The following is a 17,592-nucleotide window of genomic DNA, read 5'->3' as shown; positions in this document are numbered from 1 at the left end:
TTCTCTGTAATACCAGCTTCCAGCTTAGTGTGTTTGAGGTCATCTTTTCTTTAGGAGCCGCTTTGCTGGCAAGCTCTGTAACCATTTAGTTATAAAAATCCTTATTGCCGATGACTAGTGACTAATACTTATCACTGGAAACAGAGGGGAGGTGACTTATGCTTTACTGATTTGCATAGGGGAGAGATAATTCGTTAAATAAAATATTAATCTGCACCATAGGGTCACTGAGACAGCTTACCTCCTCTCGAAGCATTAGCAGATGTACGTTGCCTTAGTTTTGTCTCCTTGTAGTTATTTGTTTTGCTGGTGCAGTACAAACACGTGATGTTGGAGCCTGGTTTGTAAGCAGTTGTCCTCTAGGTGCTGCTACAGTAAGTGTAAGCACATACACGGATGTGGAAACCTGACAAGGATCAGACATGCTGACTGGGGTCCTTATGCAGATATTTGTGATAAAGTAGTTTGTAGCAAGTTTTCTCTCTCTTTTTTTTTTTTATTTTTATGTACATTCTTCCACTTGTTGATGTGCTGGCTCAGGCTTTGCTAGATGAGGCTGTATCTCGCATGCCTTTAAAAATTTGCATCTGAAGTCTGAATTTGCTTCTCTACTTCCTGCCTCCTCTGGAAACTGTTGTGAGTTTTTTTTTTTCTATTTGTTTTTTCTGTTTCTTTTTTTTTCCATTTTTTCCTTCCATGGTTCATCAGCACCCTCTCAAAAAGCTCAGCAGCACTTAATTTGGAGCTCTTCTCTACGCCTACAAAGTTCTTTCAGTTGTTTCTTTGACTTTTCATTCTTGAAATCATGCGTCCACCTTTTTCTGTAAGGTACGTTGTAAACAGAACTTCCTAACTGTGGTCTCAAGAAATAATATTTTAATTTCTTTTTGTCTTTTATTTCTCCAATATATTCATTTCTCTTCTGATGCATTTAAAAGACCATGATTACAGAAAATGAAGAGAATGGTGACCTGTTAAATGATGCTTGCCTTACTGGCAGTACAGTGTTGGTTATACTGCTTCAGGTGATGTCTTTGGTATTTTTCAGGCCTGATTTCCTAAAGTTAAGCTTTAATTCCAAGTTCTAAGTACCCTTGTAAATACTCTCATTCCCTGATGTGCTGAATAACCGAATCTCCTCCCAGGCTAAGCACACGAGCAGTTCATTACTTCCGGGGATTCTAGATTAGATGCTACTTAAGGGAGATTTGGCAGTGTCCTGATGCTAGCAGCAAGCTGGGAGGGACGTGTGGGACGTGTCAGCTGGGAGCTGTGCAAGGTGCCCCTGGTGCGTTATCCACCCTGAAGTCTAAAGAGCAGGGATTTGCATAGTGCCATAGCCATTCCCTGCCTTTTTCTTTTCTGAAATTCCAACAGCAATTGCTGTTTTAATAACAGAAGCACTGCCTTCGTGCTTTTGTAGTCTTTATAACCCTGAGGTTTCATTCCCGAGTGCTATTTCAGAGCACATCGTTAAGAACACAGGTTATGACTGCGTTTTCTTATGCGCCCTGTTCTGTATTTAGCCTGTGTTGAATTTCAGCTGTCAGTTTATCACTTGCCCACTTGCTGTCAGACTAAAGAATCCTGATGCGCTCACAGGGAACATTTTAAAGTTTTAAATTACTATTGTCAAAATCCAAGCCTGACGTGCTAATATTACATGAAAGGTGAGAACCGTTGCCTCAAAGAACCAGGAGCTGTGTAAAGAGCGATCCAAAGAGGGAGGGAGGCAGGTAAAAAACCTTGCCCGAGGTCGTGCGGCAGGTTGGTTGCAGGGCTGGGATTACACCCTATTGCCCTGCACTTACAGCTATGCAACCAAATCCAAACACCTCGTGACACCCTTCGTACTTCTGGAGCATATTTCCTGTGAGACAGAACCGTGATAAAAATAGTAAAATAGTAAATGGCTGTTGATTTTATAGAGGAGGTTGAGATAAGCCATGCACCAGCAGCATCTTGGCAGCTGCTGCAGGAATGTCAGCCACAGGACCAGGAGGCTGAAATTCCGGGTCCTGCTTACTCATCTTGAAGCCATGCATCCTGCAAGTAGTTCTGCCTGCGTGTTACTCATGAAAAATGGGTGAGTTGCAGCTTCCCTCAAGTTGTGAATTATTGATAACCTTTTAGAAGATGGAAAAAATGTTATTGCTGCTTCCATATCTGCAAAGAGATGCAGAAATAAGAGTATAACACTTAAAATAGCTCTTTTAAATTTATTTTTTTTTCCCAGTATGAGAGCACCAACAAGCAGGCATGGCCAGCCGGAGCGGGCTGCGAAGTGATGCACCTCCAAAATCCACAAAATGCTTATATTTGACTTCTGGATCACATGGGAAATCACAAATGTTTATGGTCTGTCAAAACAGGTCTTTCATTCCCCGTAATCTCACAGAATTGTAGAGTGATTGAGGTGGGAGGGGACCTCTGGGTCCGTCTGCTCCAACCCCCTGCACCTGCAGGGAAGTGTCTCCTGATGTCCAGAGGGAATCTCCTGTGTTCCAGGTTGTGTCTGTTGCCTCTTGTCCTGTCAGAGCAATGCTGAAAGCAGTTTGCCTCCACTGTCCTCTTGCCTCCGTTAAGGTATTTATGTACGTGGATGAGGTCTCCTCCGAGCTGTGCCTCCTCTAGGCTGCCTTTTTGCAAGAGGAGGGCTGTGAAGATGCTCGGAGGGCTGGAGCCAGGCTGGGGGTGCTCAGCCTGGAGAGGAGAAGGGTCTCCTTCTGTATGGGAACACAAATAGAGGATTTAGGAAGCCAAACAGAACCTGAAAAAACAGTTTTCAAAACAGCATTCAAACCTAGTTGCAAAGAGGCTGTAGGTTCTCATTGCTCTGCTGATGGCAAATTAGCAGCCTGAGAGCACTGCTAACACAATGAGTCCCCACTCCTCTTCTAAGGACAAGTACCTCATCACCTGAAGGCATGCATTCCCCTAGGGAGCCCAGCCATTGCCACACAGCACTGTAGTTCTTGGACCAGAGGGTGCTTGTAAGCAACATAATCACTTCTCTGCAGTCAGGAGCAGCTCTTGATTTGGGAAAGGAGCAAGGTTGTCACACCACCGCTTCTAGGTCCACCCACTGGCCAAACTCCAGCTCCTGCTCGGTGGCAGTCAGGATGTAAGTTCAGGCTTCTGCCCCGTGCCAGAGGAAAGAATTGAGCTTTTGTGAAATTCTGGGTCTGTCAGCCAGGAGCTTTGGCTTTCTGATGTGCTGAGCTGCGGCGGAGGTGGGTTTTTCATAGATGGCTTTGAGAATAGCTCCTGGGCTTGGGAATTTTTTTTTGGTGCGTCCTATTGGCAAGACTTCTATTAAATGGTTTTCCTCACCCTGTGATGCTGAAGGTTTTATTCTAGTTGCAGCTAAAGAGCAATCTCAGAGCCTTTATCACCTGATCAGTTTGGCTTATATGTGAAAGATCAGTATTTTTTCTCACTGCCCCAGGGCCTGCCCTGCGTGATTCACAGGCTGCCCTCTCCTTTGAAAACCTCCATGGGCCTTCAGAGATGTGAAGGCTTTGAGATTAGTTTGTGGGTTAAAACCATCAACAGGGAGGCATGGATGGATGGCAGCAAGCACAGAGTGCTCAACCTCAGGAGCAAACACTTCTCACTGTTCCCAGGAGCTTTTCTCCTGTTGGAAATTTTCCCTTTGCTGAACTCTGGTCTCTCCAGCAGCCTGCTTTGTGTCACCCACCAGTGGCTTTCCTAAAGACTGAAATAAAAACGGGCTCAGTACAAAATCAGTGTGATTCTCTCCCCTTACAGCGTGTTCCTCCAGAGGACAGAAGAGACAACAACGCAGCAGAACACCAGACTGATCCTTGTATCTGCTCTGTGAATAATGGACTCTGCTCTCCGAGACTCCAGCACTTGTCTTGAATCCTGCTCACCAGATCCAGATCTTTTGGAATTAAAACATAAATACTTTATCCTGTGCTTATTCATATTATGGTAGTGCCAGGGACTGGCTGCCTGTCAGCCTAGTGCTATATAACTAGGAGAAAAAAAAAAAAAAAAAGGTTCTGCAGTATGTTGTTTGCACAACACCACTGGTTTCTGATAATCTGTCCTGGAGATGTCTGCACAGCCCAGCTGGAGATGCTCAGGGAGCTCCTGGAAGGACACATGGTGCTTGACAGGGTGTTTAATAGATGAACCACATCTCTCTTTTGGCCCAAAGCTTAATTCCAGCCACTTACGGGTTTCACCAGTTTAGTGGACAACTACAACTGCTTTTATTTTCCTCAGTGTTGGCTTGCTGGAGAAAACACCAAGCTAAGCTAAGCGTGGTGTTTTGGCTAAACACCAAGCTACGGACCTTCACTGCTGGGCAGCTCTAGACTTTCTCATTGATATTTGTGTCTTCTGTCAGGAGCAGTAACTGAGTCCTGCTCCTTTTCCCTCCTCACCAAAGGATCTGTAAACTCAAACTCTATTTACACAAGTGCTTAGGCTGGTAAGGTTGCAGAAAGAGAAAGGCAGCCAGCGGGTAAGATGTGCTGCTTGACTTCAATGTGCAGGGTGAATTCACCTGCTCTTTATTGCAAGAAATCTCTGGTGTTACTCAAGTTGCAATTCATGAAGTTAGTGGTAAGGAGGAGACAATGAAATAAAGTCTGTAGGGCTTTTAATTACTGATAAAAGGGGGGCAAACCTAACATTTCCATTTCTATGTGCCTCAGGAGAGAGAAACATGACAAACTCTGTCTGTATGCCTGTGCTTGATACCTTACCCGAAATTATGCGGTCGCTCACAATAAATACGAATGTGATCCTGCAGTGAGTTGTCCTCTTTTAGTGATCTTGCTGTCTGTCTGGGTCAGGTGGCACTGGGCATTGCTCGTGTTTTTCTGTACCCAGGAGCAAACCCACAGCGTTCCACATCAGAAAGCAAAGCCCTAAATGAATGGGGTGGGAAATGGACACTGGGGTGGAAAAGCTGAAGTGGAAGATCAGAGCAGATGAGACCCAAAGAAAACAAAGTGGTTAATTGCAGAAGGGACAGCATGCACACTTGTGCAGGTTTTTCCTCTCATATTTGCTTTTTCCAGTTTCCATTCCTTGCAGAGCTCATGATTGTGGCTTTCTGGCATTCCCTTTCGTTTCTTTTTGAGCATCAGTAAACTGGGAAATCCCAAAGCACGGCGTTCGGTGCTGCATTCCTCTCCTGTTAGTGCAGGAATGTGAGAGCACAGCCTTAGGTCTGCTGCTGACAGCCCTGGCTGTGGTCCCTCTGCTGCTGGTCGCCATCCAGCATTAATACACCCCAAGCTCTCAGCCCTATAAATGTGGGCAGCAGGGGATGGGACCAGAGCTGTGCTCCCACCCCGTTGTGCTCCTTGCACAGGACCACCCTGCTTTGGCAGGCGTGAAGGCTGGTGCTTGGCTGCTCATCTCCTGGCATTTGTAGCATCTCCAATAATATCTTTGGTTTACAAAATAAGCCAGATGAAGTAGGTGCCAGGGATTTTGCAAGGAGGCTTTAAGCTGCACATGCTTTGCTTGCTGATAAATCACAAGAGAACCTCAGCGGTACAGAAAACAAGGTCTTTCCCAGGAAGATGCCTAACCCTTTTCTTGCCTCCTTTCTGCTTCTTATTCCTCCTGCAGGACAAATGCATTTTTCCCAAGGTGTTTTTTCAGCACCTTACCACTTCATAGCCCTTTTGGTGTTTTTACTCTCCCAGTCTCTAAGGTGTGATCTCTGGTTTGAGAGCTCGCAGCAAGTGAAGTGCTCAGGAATCCATGTGGTCCTGCCGAGACAAAAGTCTCCAGCTCATTACAAATTTCTCCACCTTTTGCTGTGGGCAGAAAGCTGGGTAGGTTTTTTTTTTTTTTTTTTTTGGATATTTCTGCTTCAGACTTGTAAAACTTGCATGGCAGCCAGGAACCCCAACTCAAACGATACCCTAGCAAAACAAGCAGTGCTCCTCCAGCACCTGCTCCTCATGTAAAGACACAAAGAGAAATAGGATGGGTTTCGTGTCGTTTGAGAAGTCTGCTTAAACCATGGTTCAGGTGTTTGCTTCAAGCACAGATTTAAGAGGAGTGCTCCCTGCACTGAACCATTTTAAGCTCTGCACATCCTCTCCTATAATGGAGTTGTTTCTGCAGACGCAGTCCCAAAAGTATCATGTTCCTCTGCAAGGGCTCAACTTTGGGAAGAAATTAGGAATTTAGAGCTAAAAGGAAAAAAAAAAAAAAGAAGTCCTGATAACGTGATCAATGATCACAATTATATTTATATATTTTGTCTTCCATTTGCTTTCTGCCTGATCATTTCAAAGTGTTTTGCTTAGTTTAGTTTCTATGCAGTGGCTTGCTTTATCCATGGGCAAAGCCTGGTTGCTGATCTTTGTTTTTCCTGTGGTGCTTTTGGAGGCAAAGCTCAAAGAACAACAACAAAACCAAACCAACCAACCAACCAAAACCAACCAAACAAAGAAAAACACAGGAAGACTGAGAATAAAATAATTTTCATATTATAAAAATTGTGATGTTGACATCGATAAATACCAATACACACTTTTTTTCTGATCTAACTATATATTTAACTTTATGGCATGGATTCACCTTGCAGGCTCACTAATCCTGGTCTTTGTGGAAAGGAATTGATTATTTGTCACCCCAGATGCATCAGAGGAAGGATGTAGATGTTTTCTTTGAATGTGGCACTCCCTTCAGTGCCAGGAAGGTGTGTTGCAGCAGTTCAAAGCCATGGAAATCAATGGGAAGGTCCCTGGAGAGGCGAGGCTGGGTTTTGCTGCATGGGAAGAGCACAATCGCATTTAGGAACCTGCTGGAGCAGGCATCTGCAGGAAAGCCACTGAGGTATGTGTCTGACAGCGGGTGGTGCTGCTGCAGTAATTGCTGCATGCAGATCACTCATGGGAAATGCTGTCCACTGCCTTACACCGCTCCGGGGCCTTTCTCTCCAAAACCCCAAAGCTGATTGCTGTGAGCAGAAGGGAAGACCAAGACCCAGAGCCGTGCGAGAGACCAAGAGCACCTTTTCCTAAATCTCTGACCTGCATCTCTCTAATCCAATCTTGCCTTGACACCTTTATAGAGCACCTAGCCTTTGCGATATGAAGATGCCAGCTCTAATATTAGGCTAGCAAAAGTAATCTGTCTAGGTCAGGCTGCAGAGCACGTGGGGCCTGGCTGGAAAGTCTCCAAAAGCCGCTTGTTTCCAGTCCGTGCTGCGCCTTAAGCCCTGATGACCTGCCTGTGCTGCCTGCTATCCGAGCAGGAACAGCATTGTCACTGCTAGTGAGAAGCCACAAGCCTCTCTGCAACTTTCCCTTCTGCTAAATTTGCAAGGCTGAAGCATCGGGCTTGTTATCAGCATGTGGGGAGAGCTGGCTGTGCCATCTCTCTGACTGCTCCGTGGAGCTGGGGATAGTTAGCAAAAACCTTAGAAATGTGGGCACAGGCTGAAAATAAAGGGCTTGGGGTTATTAAAAACACCCTGCTGGCCAGTGACTGGTCGTTGAAGAGAGCTGGGAAAGATTTATTTAGGGTAACAGCAGCAGAAAACGAGCTGAGCAGTGGGATAAGGTCTGGGAGAGCAGCACCTTCGAGCAAGGTGTCATCCACGGGGTGAGGCCAGGGGCTGAGATCCTGCCCAGGGACTCCAGCATCTTATAAAAGGACAAAAAATGGGATTATGCTAGCGGGGCTGCTCATGTAAGCATGCCCTACAGTGCATCCAGCGCCAGCAATTACGAGCACCCTTGCTTTTCTTGGGCTCGTGCCACGCAAGTAGTTTTCAGACATAAATATTTTAAATGAGCTGTTTGCGTTCTCATTTGCTTGTAGCGCACAAACCTCACAGCAGAGGAGATCCCTGCCTCTGATTTGCAGCATGAAACAACCTCGTGGCTCCAGCCCAAGACAAGCACCCACATCCCTGGCATGCAGACGGCTGCTGCACATCATCTCACCGTGCCGCTGATGGGAAAGGGAGGTCAGCTCAATTCGGGTTTCCTGGCCGGGCAATCAGCGCTGGAAATATCCCTTCCTCCCTGTATGAGTTGTCTCCGATTCCCTTAGGTACGTGCAGAAATGCTGAGCAGCTTGGCCTGGCAGCGCATCCCGTTTCTCACGCCCCTTGAAGCATGCAATATTGATGAAAATGAGCGGTTTGGGGTTTTAGCAGGGGTTTGTCTGGAGCCTGGGCTGGATCCTCACCCCATTTTGTCTGCATGCGCTGCCCTCCTGCCTGCAGACCTGCGTGCAGTCAGCATCCCAAGCAAACACAAGCTTAAAACCTGGTATAAAGGTAAAAGGACTCCTTTCTGGGTTACCTTTAACTGAACAACCCCACTGAAATATTGATTGTCATTAAACCCTGCTGTTGTTCCCTGTAGAGGTCTGTTTTCCTACAGACCACATCTGGGAAAGGCGCTGGCACTCGCCACTGCTCCTCCCAGCACAGGAACCTTGGGAAGATCTCAGAAGCCATCTAAACCATCCCTCGGCCCGAGGCAGGATCCGGGTTGGCTAGGACCGCTCCCAGAGGGTTCACCCAACCTGTTCCTAAAAGCCTGAGTGATGCCAAGCTGCCTTCTCTGCCCGTACAGCCTGGAGTTTGTGCTCCACCGAGAGAAGAGTCGTCCTCGCCTCCCCATCCTGAACCATGTGCTGCTCAGACTCATCTAAACCCATTCTTGGTACAACTTTCTATATATATTTATTATTATTATTACTATTATTATTGTTATTCACGACATTTTATGTCATTCATGACATTTTATGCCATTCATCTTAGACCCCAGACAGAAATGCTGTTGAACAGTGGATAAGGGATGGAGAATCCCAGTGTATCAGAAATCCTCAGACTATTTTTGAAGGCTTTCCTGTATATTTAAATTGCCCGGCACCACTTAGATGCCCGAGGTGCTTTCTGTGGGCGAACAACAATGGGATCTCATAGAGAGGATGAGGCAACGAGATGCTCCTACTCCTACGATGGCCTCAGCTGGAGCTTGTAGGCTGCTTTCTAGAGATTCCTCATGGAGAAGCAGGAGACCAAGAATGGTCCTGTCTGAGAGCCTTCTAGCCTGATGCAAAGGAGCAAATCCCAGTTAGCATCCAGGTGTTTTCTTCATTTTCAAATTGTTTCCTAGGGACCAGATTTGGTGGAGGGTGTAGCCAGGGAGCTGGAGGAGTGCAGCACGGTGAATCAGGCTTCTGGTCCTGCTGGGGATGGAGCAGCAGAGCTGCTCCACAGCACACAGAGGAAACGAAGCCAACAAATGGAAGGAAATAAATAAATAAATAAAGTTTTTTCCAGCAAGATGACAGCAAGTCAGCTGCAAGGAATAGCCAGGGCTTTGTGGTGCAAGAACAGTCTTCATCCAGCAGCCTCCTGCTGGGTAAAGCAAGGAGTGGAAGGAGCCTGAAAGACATGAGAGAGGCTCCACAGGCTGTGTGTGATTTTCACAGCCTGTGGCCCTTTGCAGTTGCTAAATGCCCTAAGAAATTCAATTTCTGGGATTATTTCCCCCAAAAAATAAATGTTTGCCCACCCAATATTGATCTCCATCCCCACATGTCCTGCTGTATTTGCTGGAGCTGGGGCAGAAGCCAGCTGTCCCAACTGGTTCCAGTTGCTGGGGGGAAGGAAACCCAGCAGCCTGTGCCACCAAATCTTCCCTGCTTTTGTTTCCCCTGTTGTGCTGATGCTCAGGGACATCTCCATGTGCAGCAGCCATACCCAGAGTCTTGGGCTTGGACTTGTTTGTGCCAGGTGATGCTGAGAGGGGTATCTGAGCTTTTGGTGTTGGGAACAGCTCCCAGTCTAGCCCAGTACCACGACACAGGTGATGGGATCAGTGATCTGTTGGTCTCGGATAGGCAGAGATGATGTGGGAGATAATTTGGGAGGCCAAAACCCCATTATCCTATCTGCATCCACCCTATTCCACCTAGTTCTGTACTGGCCCTGCCGGGCAGAAAAAGAAAGAGAGAAAGGGAGAGGGAAAGGGAAAGAAAATTGATAAAGAAAAGGAGAAGGGAAGAGAAGGGAATAGAAAGGAAAGAAAACTGAAAAATAAAAAGAAGAGAAAGGAAAGGGGAAGAGGAAGAGGAAGAGGAAGAGGAAGAGGAAGAGGAAGAGGAAGAGGAAGAGAAGAGAAGAGAAGAGAAGAGAAGAGAAGAGAAGAGAAGAGAAGAGAAGAGAAGAGAAGAGAAGAGAAGAGAAGAGAAGAGAAGAGAAGAGAAGAGAAGAGAAGAGAAGAGAAGAGAAGAGAAGAGAAGAGAAGAGAAGAGAAGAGAAGAGAAGAGAAGAGAAGAGAAGAGAAGAGAAGAGAAGAGAAGAGAAGAGAAGAGAAGAGAAGAGAAGAGAAGAGAAGAGAAGAGAAGAGAAAATAAATCTTCCCTCCCAGCCCTGCAGTCTCCGGGGTGCCAAGGGTTAAAGCTGCCAAACCCCACGAACTTCCTCCTTTCCGCAGCGCCTGCCCCCAAATGACGCCGCTTTCTGCCCAAATATGTCCGTTTCCTTCTGAAGAAGGAGAAAGCAGAGGAAGAAGGGCAATAAAACGAGAAACGGAGCCGGACATCGCGCCCCAGCGCAGCCCTGCCTCCTCCCGCCCATGCCGTTCCGCAAAGGTAGGGGCTGGGTGATGGGGGGCAGGGGGTGGCAGCACCCTAGGGTGCTCCCCCCCGGCCCGGGGAGGGGAGAAGGGAGGGCACTGGGGTGTCCCCGGGGCCTCCTTGCAGTGGTGAGAAAAGGGGGCGCCGGGTTTTGCTGCGTCTCCTGTTTTTGTGTTGTGTTGGGGCGCAGGGATGCTGTGATGGGGTGGGAGAAAGGTGGGTTTCGTCCTCTTGGTTGTGGGGTTTTTCTTTCTCATTTCTATAGGGGATTAAGTCAGCTCTGGGTGGTGGAAGGGAGGAGAGGGGAGGAGGAAGGTTTCCGTGCTGTGTTTTGGGGGATGCAGGCTGAGAACGGCAACTTGACCGCATTGTGTGGGTCCTTGGGGGAGATGCTCAGCCCGAGGAGCTGTGCTGGTGGGAAACTGGGAGAAGAAAGGCTTTCAGGAGGGTCATCCCACCTGGGCAGCCCCCTGTCACACCGTGCTGCTCCCCAATGCCCACATCACCTCTTTTTTTTTTTTTTTTTTTTTTTTTTTTTTTCCATGAAACCCCATCCCAGCAAGCAGAGCAGTCTTGCCCTTCCCCAGCTTGGCAGCGTAGGGCAAGGAGGACCCAGCCTCAGGTCCCCAAAGCCCCGGTGGCCACGTTTGCTGCCCCAAGGATGGGTGGATGAGCTTCCCATCCTCCCCAGAGCTGCTGCAAAACGGAGGCCTTCACGTCACCTCCTCCTCCTCATCACAGCATGTCCCATCGGGGGATCGAGGTGGGGATGCTCAGGGTGGCTCCTTGTTCCAGGAGCTCTACGGGGAGGAGAAACTCTGGGGAGAGAAGTCTTCTCCAGCAGGCACAAGGGCAGAGGGAGGTCAAAACATGCAAGGACGTGGGGAGAAGACGCTCCTCAGCCTCTCACCCAGACACTTTGCTGGAGTAGCTGTCTCCAAACTGGGGTGCAGCTGGTGCTGTGCTGGAGCAGAGGGTACTACCAGGGGGATCCTAAACCCTGAGGTTAGTGGGGCATGCAAGGGCATCAGGGGAGGAAAAGGGGCTTTGGAAGAGGCAGTTGGGCTGGGTTTTTCTCCCTTCTCCCTCTTGTGGGGAGGATGGTTTGGGCGTGTGGTGGTTTGCCCGCAGCCGTGTTCGCTGCGCACCTGGTCCCCGGCGCGGAGATTTATGTCAGATGTAAGGCTCAGTGAAAAATGATGTGGTTCACACCCTCGCATCCTGACAGCACAGCAGGTTTTGGGTCCTGATTTAATTTTAGGTGATAAATGGTTTCCTTTAGAGAGTGGGTGGTGGGCAGTAGGAGGAAAGCCGAGCACATCAGGCTTTAAAAGCACGGAGAGCGAGGGGGAGCCTCCCGTGTTGAAGGGCAGCCGTGTCCTGCCGTGTCCTCAGCCTTGTTCCCAATAACAGAAACCCCACGCAGGTCTCCAGCCCTTGGGGACACGTGGTGGGGCTGCAGGAATGAGGCTTTATTTCCTCGTGGTCCTTCCCTGCACGCCTGAACTGGGGAGGACCAATTTATCATGGCACGGCACCACTCCGCGCTCGCTGTCACCGCTAGGTCCTGGGGGCACTGCAAGTCCTCGTCACCCTGCTGCGAGCAGTTCGGTCCTGGACCTACCTCGTGGTCTCTGTCCCAGCCACAGCTCCTCTACAAACCTCCTCTAGAGGTCAACCTTGAAACGCCAGAGCAGCTGCCAGCAGCTTGCAGCTCCTCCAAGAGGACCTCGGGCAGGTCCAGCACAGCTCAGAGCCTGGTGTGGATGGGGTTGGTCCAGCTCCTTGAGCCAAGATGATGAGCTCGTGCTGAAGAGCCTCCCAAGGACCTCTTCTTCCTGCAGGGAAATGGGGACTCCAGCCAGCTTGGCCAGGAGGCTGAGCGATTCCTTTGGGAGCCTTTTTGGGGCAGCACCTCACCCCAGGGCTCTCTCCAAGCATCTACAAAGAGGAGGCTGTGCCTGGAGGCTGCTGCTCTGCAAATCCCAGGTAGCCTGAGGCACACGGAGCCTTTGGGGCTTTCCCTAGGAAGGCTCTGAACCATCCTCACACCCCTCTGCATGCAGAAACAGAGCATTCTGCAGGCCTAAAATGCAAACTCCCCCCCTAGCTCTGCTGCCTTTTTGCTTCTTGTGGCTTTGGTGTTGCTTTCTTGGGTCTCCCTGACAAATCTGTGCTGAATTCTGGGCGTCCTGGCTCTGCTCTGCCTCCTTGCACTGCAGGCACTGCAGGCAGTGGCGTCGCCCCAGGGTCTGCGGTTCCTGCCCGCAGCAGCCGCCGTTCAGCCAACCTCAGGGCTCTTTTGGCAGCTTCAGGTAATGGGGAAAGTGTTTCTGGCAGGGGAAAGTGTTCTGGCAGGGATGCTCGAGGACAATTAGAAGGGACGGGCTCGGGGCAGGAGCTGATTTCTTGCAGCATCCAGCTACAACGTGCTGGAGAAAGTCCCCTTCTTGGGTGCTGGCAAACCCCAGCCACGGGAGCTCCCAGCTAAAACGCCCTGCCCCTGGCCCGAAAAACACAATTTAATTACTGATGTGGGGAAGAGTGGGAGAGTGCAGGTGATGAGCAGACAGGATCTTGGCAGAGAGCAGGGCGTTTGTCATCTGTCAAAGGACAAAGGAGTTGGACAGGGAGACCTGCTGGGATTGCTGGTCCTCAGGGCACGTTAGTGCTGGATTAGGGGCCACGGGGAGAGAGCTGGTGGTGCTGAGCGTGTTGTCTGTGCAGGAAGAGCTGATAGCAAGGTGGAGATTAGCAGAGCCAAGGGTGTGATGGACCTGCTGACCTGGGCTGGAGGACACCCTGTCTCCAGACAGGGCTGCTGGGTGTGTTTTGGGGAAATCCCCTGGGGAGCGTGCCCTGTGGCACGCACGGAGTGGTTTGTTACCACACGGTGTCCGGGGCAGGAGAGGAAGGAGAGAGAAAGGAAAAAGAGGAGGAGGGAGGAGGAGAGAAAAGAAGGATGCTGGAAAATGCACAAGGCTGGGGTCTGGGGGCTCCTGTGGGGTCTGTGGCCAAAACCTGAGCATTGTCTCTTATCAGCTGGGCTGGCAGCAGGAAGGGAAGCAGTGCCCCGTGATTGCTGCGCACATGAGTTGGGTTAAACATCTCTTCCCTGGGCTGAGAGTGGTCTGGAGGGCGTCCTTGCATGTATTACACGGGGCCAGATAGGTCTCACCTGGCTTAACCCCCTGGAGTAAGGTCTTCATCATGGGCCAGGCATCCAGGTCCCCCATGGAGGCAACGAGACCAGAGGGGTGGTGGTGGTGGATGGGGTCGACAGCCCTAAGGGGACCTCTCCATCTCCAGCGGCCACAAGGAGAGCCAGGGGCTTGGCTTCACGCTGGCAACACGTGGCTGAGATGGATCCAACCAGAGCCCTGACCTGGCTCCTTCCTCCCTACAAATAAAAGCTCCTCTCCCTAAAAGCAGAGGAGCTTTTGGCACACGAGTACGAAGGGAACAGGCAGGCCAGTGCCACATCCTGCTGCTATTTTTGCTCCGCATCCCTTTATTGCACTCTTCCCTTAAATCACAACCCGTGTGTGTGTGTGTTCAGGTGGTAACACCCTGCTGCAGGCATTTCCAGGGCGATTCCAGCTCAGGGCGGAGATGTGTTTTTATGCAGGTTCCTGGTCCTTAAGCGAGTGTTTTCTCCCCCCTTTCTGCTGCTGTCTGGCTTGCTGGGAATGCCTCACAGCTCCGCACACTGCTGGGTTTGCTGCTCACGTCAGCTCTCGCTCCTCTCCTCTCTGCTTTCCTGGCACTCCTCGGCGTTTCGGCTCAAAGAGGGATTTCCGAGCATCAGTGAATTGCTCCTCTGGGTGACGCGGCTCAAACGAAGCAGGAGGGAGCTGCTGGGGGTGGTCTGAGTTTCCCAACCCCCTCGTGGTGTCCATCCTGGTGTCCGTGCCCATGTGGGCGTCTGCTCGCAGCCGTCTGCTCAAAGGGCAGGCAGGAAATGTGCCGTGGAGCTGTCTCTGGTTTCCCTGACTCACCGGCTCGTGCTTTCCTTAAACCATCGCCTTGTTTTCAGCCATCACCTTTTCCTGGAAGCCTTGAAACTCCCTCGTGTCCCGCTTTCCCCCCGGACTGTGTTTCTTGCCGGGGTGATTTCCTTGTGGCTCCTGGTTTAATTTGAGCTCCTTTCGCCTGGCTGGCTTCTGGAGCAAAAACACGAGCAAATGACCCAAACTCACAGGTGTCTGTGCCCACATCCCATCCATCCGAGCACCTCCCTGCTCTCCTCAGCTGCAATAAAGCACTCGATGAGTATGACCTCTCCACCGTCTTTGTGACCTTACACTTTCTTTACCTTTCATAACATTAATTAAGAGCTTTTAATGGTTTTAAGAAGTTTCCATGTCCAGGGGTTGTGTTAGAGCTGGACCCACCGCCCAGCTTTAAATGGGGGCTTAGAGTTCTTTCGGGGGAGCTGTGATGTCCAGTGGGGATTTTGGGGACCCAGAAACCAGACGGTGCGTTAAGTGGGTTATCAGAGCCTCTCAGACTTCCTCAATCTGGGAATTGAAACCACGTAAAGATGCGATTCCTGATAGCATTTCCTAAGTCAGGAGCAGGCAGACGTGCCTCCAACCTGCCTTCCCAGGGCCAGACACCCAGCAGGCAGCTCGGGCTGCTGGAGGAACCCTCAAAGAACCCTCCTCTTGGTCTCCAGCCTCCCTTCTGCATGGATGGAGGGCTCTCCTATGCCATATTTACATGATGAACAAGCATTGGCACAACCCAACTGCATTTCACGCATGCCACCAGCTGAACGCCCTGCTCAGTGACCACCTCATGTCAAAAAAAAACACCTGGGCATGCCTCACCCCTTCCTAACACACCCTCAACTACGGAGAAATTCATCTTGCCATAACACAACCCTGCCTCCCTTCACCTCGCCTCCCTGCTGCGATGACAGCAGCTTCATCCCCGCATCCTTGCGTGCGGCAGGAGCCATCCTGCCTGGCGAAGGCGAGCTCTGGAGGTGTTCACCTAAAATCAGATGACCGCGGGCTCTTCGCTGAGGGACGTGGGAGGATTTCAAAACTAGCAGCCGGCAAGGCGTGATCGCCCTTCGCCTGCTGCGTGCGTGCACACACGCACACGGGTGCTGCCTTCAGTCTCTGCAGGGCACCCAGGAGTTTTTGAAACGCAGACACATTTTCACAGCAGAAAGGCTGAAAAAAACAGGGATCAGGGATTTTTATTTATTTGTTTTTTTACCCCAAGGGCATCATGCTGTTGGTTTGTGTTTGGCTGCTGAGTTTCTTAGCCCCTCTCCCCAGTCCTTGAATCCCAGTCTGAGGGTTACCAGATTTATCACTCATGGCAGGGGAAACTGAGGCAGGGGAGGGCGCAGCGCTGTGCCAGTGGCTGTGGTGTTTTGGAGACCTTTGGGACCCAAGCAGAGAGGCACAGGGCTGCAACGAGCCCGTGCTATTTCTAGCAAAGGCGGTGATTTGATACCATGGGACACCGAGTCCGACGCACTGTACCTGGCTGCGTGTGGCCATGACACTGCTACTGTACCCAAACGGGCTGTCATCAACCTCCCCGTGCCCTGGGACTTCACAGGGGATTTGGTGAGACAATCTCTGGGCTTTTGGCTCTGCCCTGGGACTTGTGGGTCGCGTTGTCCTCCCTGGGTCTGGCTGTATCCCATCCCGGGCAGAGCATCCCTCCGGGTGCCATCTCCTCCCTGCCACATGCAAAAATTAAATCCCTGCTGGAGTCCGGTGCATCCTCAGTGATTTGGGGCCACACACGAAATTCTGCAGGGAGCTTGCAGTCCTGCTGCTGGTTCCTTTCCGACAGCAGCGTGGCAGGGATCCAAACTCCTTATCTGCAGCTCCAGCGCTCTCTGCATCAAACCTGTCCCTGCTGAAGCATGCGGTGCTGTGTCCCCTGTCCCAGGGCAGGGACATCCCGGTGTGCATTGCTGCTCTGCACCTCAGGGTAGCGTGACACATGGCTTGAACATCAGCCCGTGTACAGGAGCAGGGTGTTAAAACCCTACCCAGAGAGTTTTGGGTTGGAAACTGGGGAAAGTTGTACTTGTTTTGGGAACAGAGCTCAGGCTGGGGTGTACAATATCTCCCTGTGAAACAACCTGGGTAGAAACAATGCTGTTTTGGGGCTGGGGAATGGGAAACATTAAGTTTGCTAGAAAAAAAGGAGGTGCTGCTGCATCCCTGAGCAGCCTCAGCTCCGGTTTCGGCTCGCCTGGTAGAACCAGCAGCAGGTTTTTGGGCCGGGACGCGGCAGGGCTGGAGTTAAACCAGCTGCAACCCAAAACCCCTTCCAGACAAGATGATTTATTTCCCTCCCCGAGCACTCCTTTTGGCAGCTGGCTTGCCCGAGCTGACCCGGGGAGAGCCCTTTTGCAGGGTAAACTTGTTTACGGCTCCTTTTCTGGCCGGCACGCGGCGGATGGTGGGGCCGTGGGGCTTCCGAGCACATGCAAGCTTGCAGAGCGTGCACGGGCTGTGCACGCCCCGCTCACGCGTGCACGGGGAGGACGTCCTCACTGCCTCCACTTCCCCAGCCACCAGCAGGGAGCTGGTGCCTGGGTCTCCTCCACCAAGATTTCTAGGAAAGCTCGGGAACAGCTCGGCTTGGTAAACAGCAGGATTTGTTAAACTCGCCGGGATTTATTGCAAGCGGCTCCAGGGTGAAATCGGGCATCCTGCTTCCTGCACTCACGTCTATTTTCAAGCCCCCAAGGGGGATGGAGCCCCCCCTGCCCGTGCACAAATTTCAGTCCCTGGGGTGCTCTGGTTGCTTCTGCACTTCTGGTGCCTTGCTCGTGGGCTTCAAGGCAGGGACTAAATGCCCTCCGCAGAGCCACGGTGCTGATTTCAGGGAAACTGAGTTATTCTGCCCCTAAAAATACAGATGGGCACTGCCAGTTTATCCTGCACGAGTGCAGAATAAATGCATTGTAGCCAGGGATATAATTTTGGAGGAAACTGGTCCCTTCAC

At 50.6% G+C, this 17,592-nt stretch overlaps 1 protein-coding gene and 1 long non-coding RNA gene across 6 annotated transcripts in view; both read left to right on the top strand.

Moving 5' to 3' along the window:
- Positions 1-1,845: 1,845 nt before the first annotated feature.
- Positions 1,846-4,789, top strand: LOC137849927 (uncharacterized). The gene is made up of 3 exons (XR_011092168.1): positions 1,846-2,086; positions 2,237-2,586; positions 3,772-4,789. It is a non-coding gene; the product is annotated as an uncharacterized lncRNA (long non-coding RNA).
- A 5,678-nt stretch (positions 4,790-10,467) lies between these two features.
- PFKFB3 (6-phosphofructo-2-kinase/fructose-2,6-biphosphatase 3) overlaps positions 10,468-17,592 on the top strand; it is a 38,139-nt gene continuing 31,014 nt past the window's right edge. For 3 of the 5 annotated variants that reach the window (XM_068670089.1, XM_068670087.1, XM_068670088.1), the window contains exon 1: positions 10,469-10,620. In XM_068670089.1, the coding sequence (XP_068526190.1) occupies positions 10,477-10,620 (144 nt within the window). In that variant the 5' untranslated portion in view covers positions 10,469-10,476. Of the gene's footprint in view, positions 10,621-17,592 lie in introns of all 5 variants that reach the window. The other 2 variants (XM_068670086.1, XM_068670090.1) reach the window with 2 other exon arrangements.

This window comes from Anas acuta, chromosome 1, assembly GCF_963932015.1.
Source record: "Anas acuta chromosome 1, bAnaAcu1.1, whole genome shotgun sequence".
NCBI lineage: Eukaryota > Metazoa > Chordata > Aves > Anseriformes > Anatidae > Anas > Anas acuta.
The sequence above is the reverse complement of the archived record's forward strand: the minus strand, read 5'-3'. Positions and strand labels throughout refer to the sequence as shown.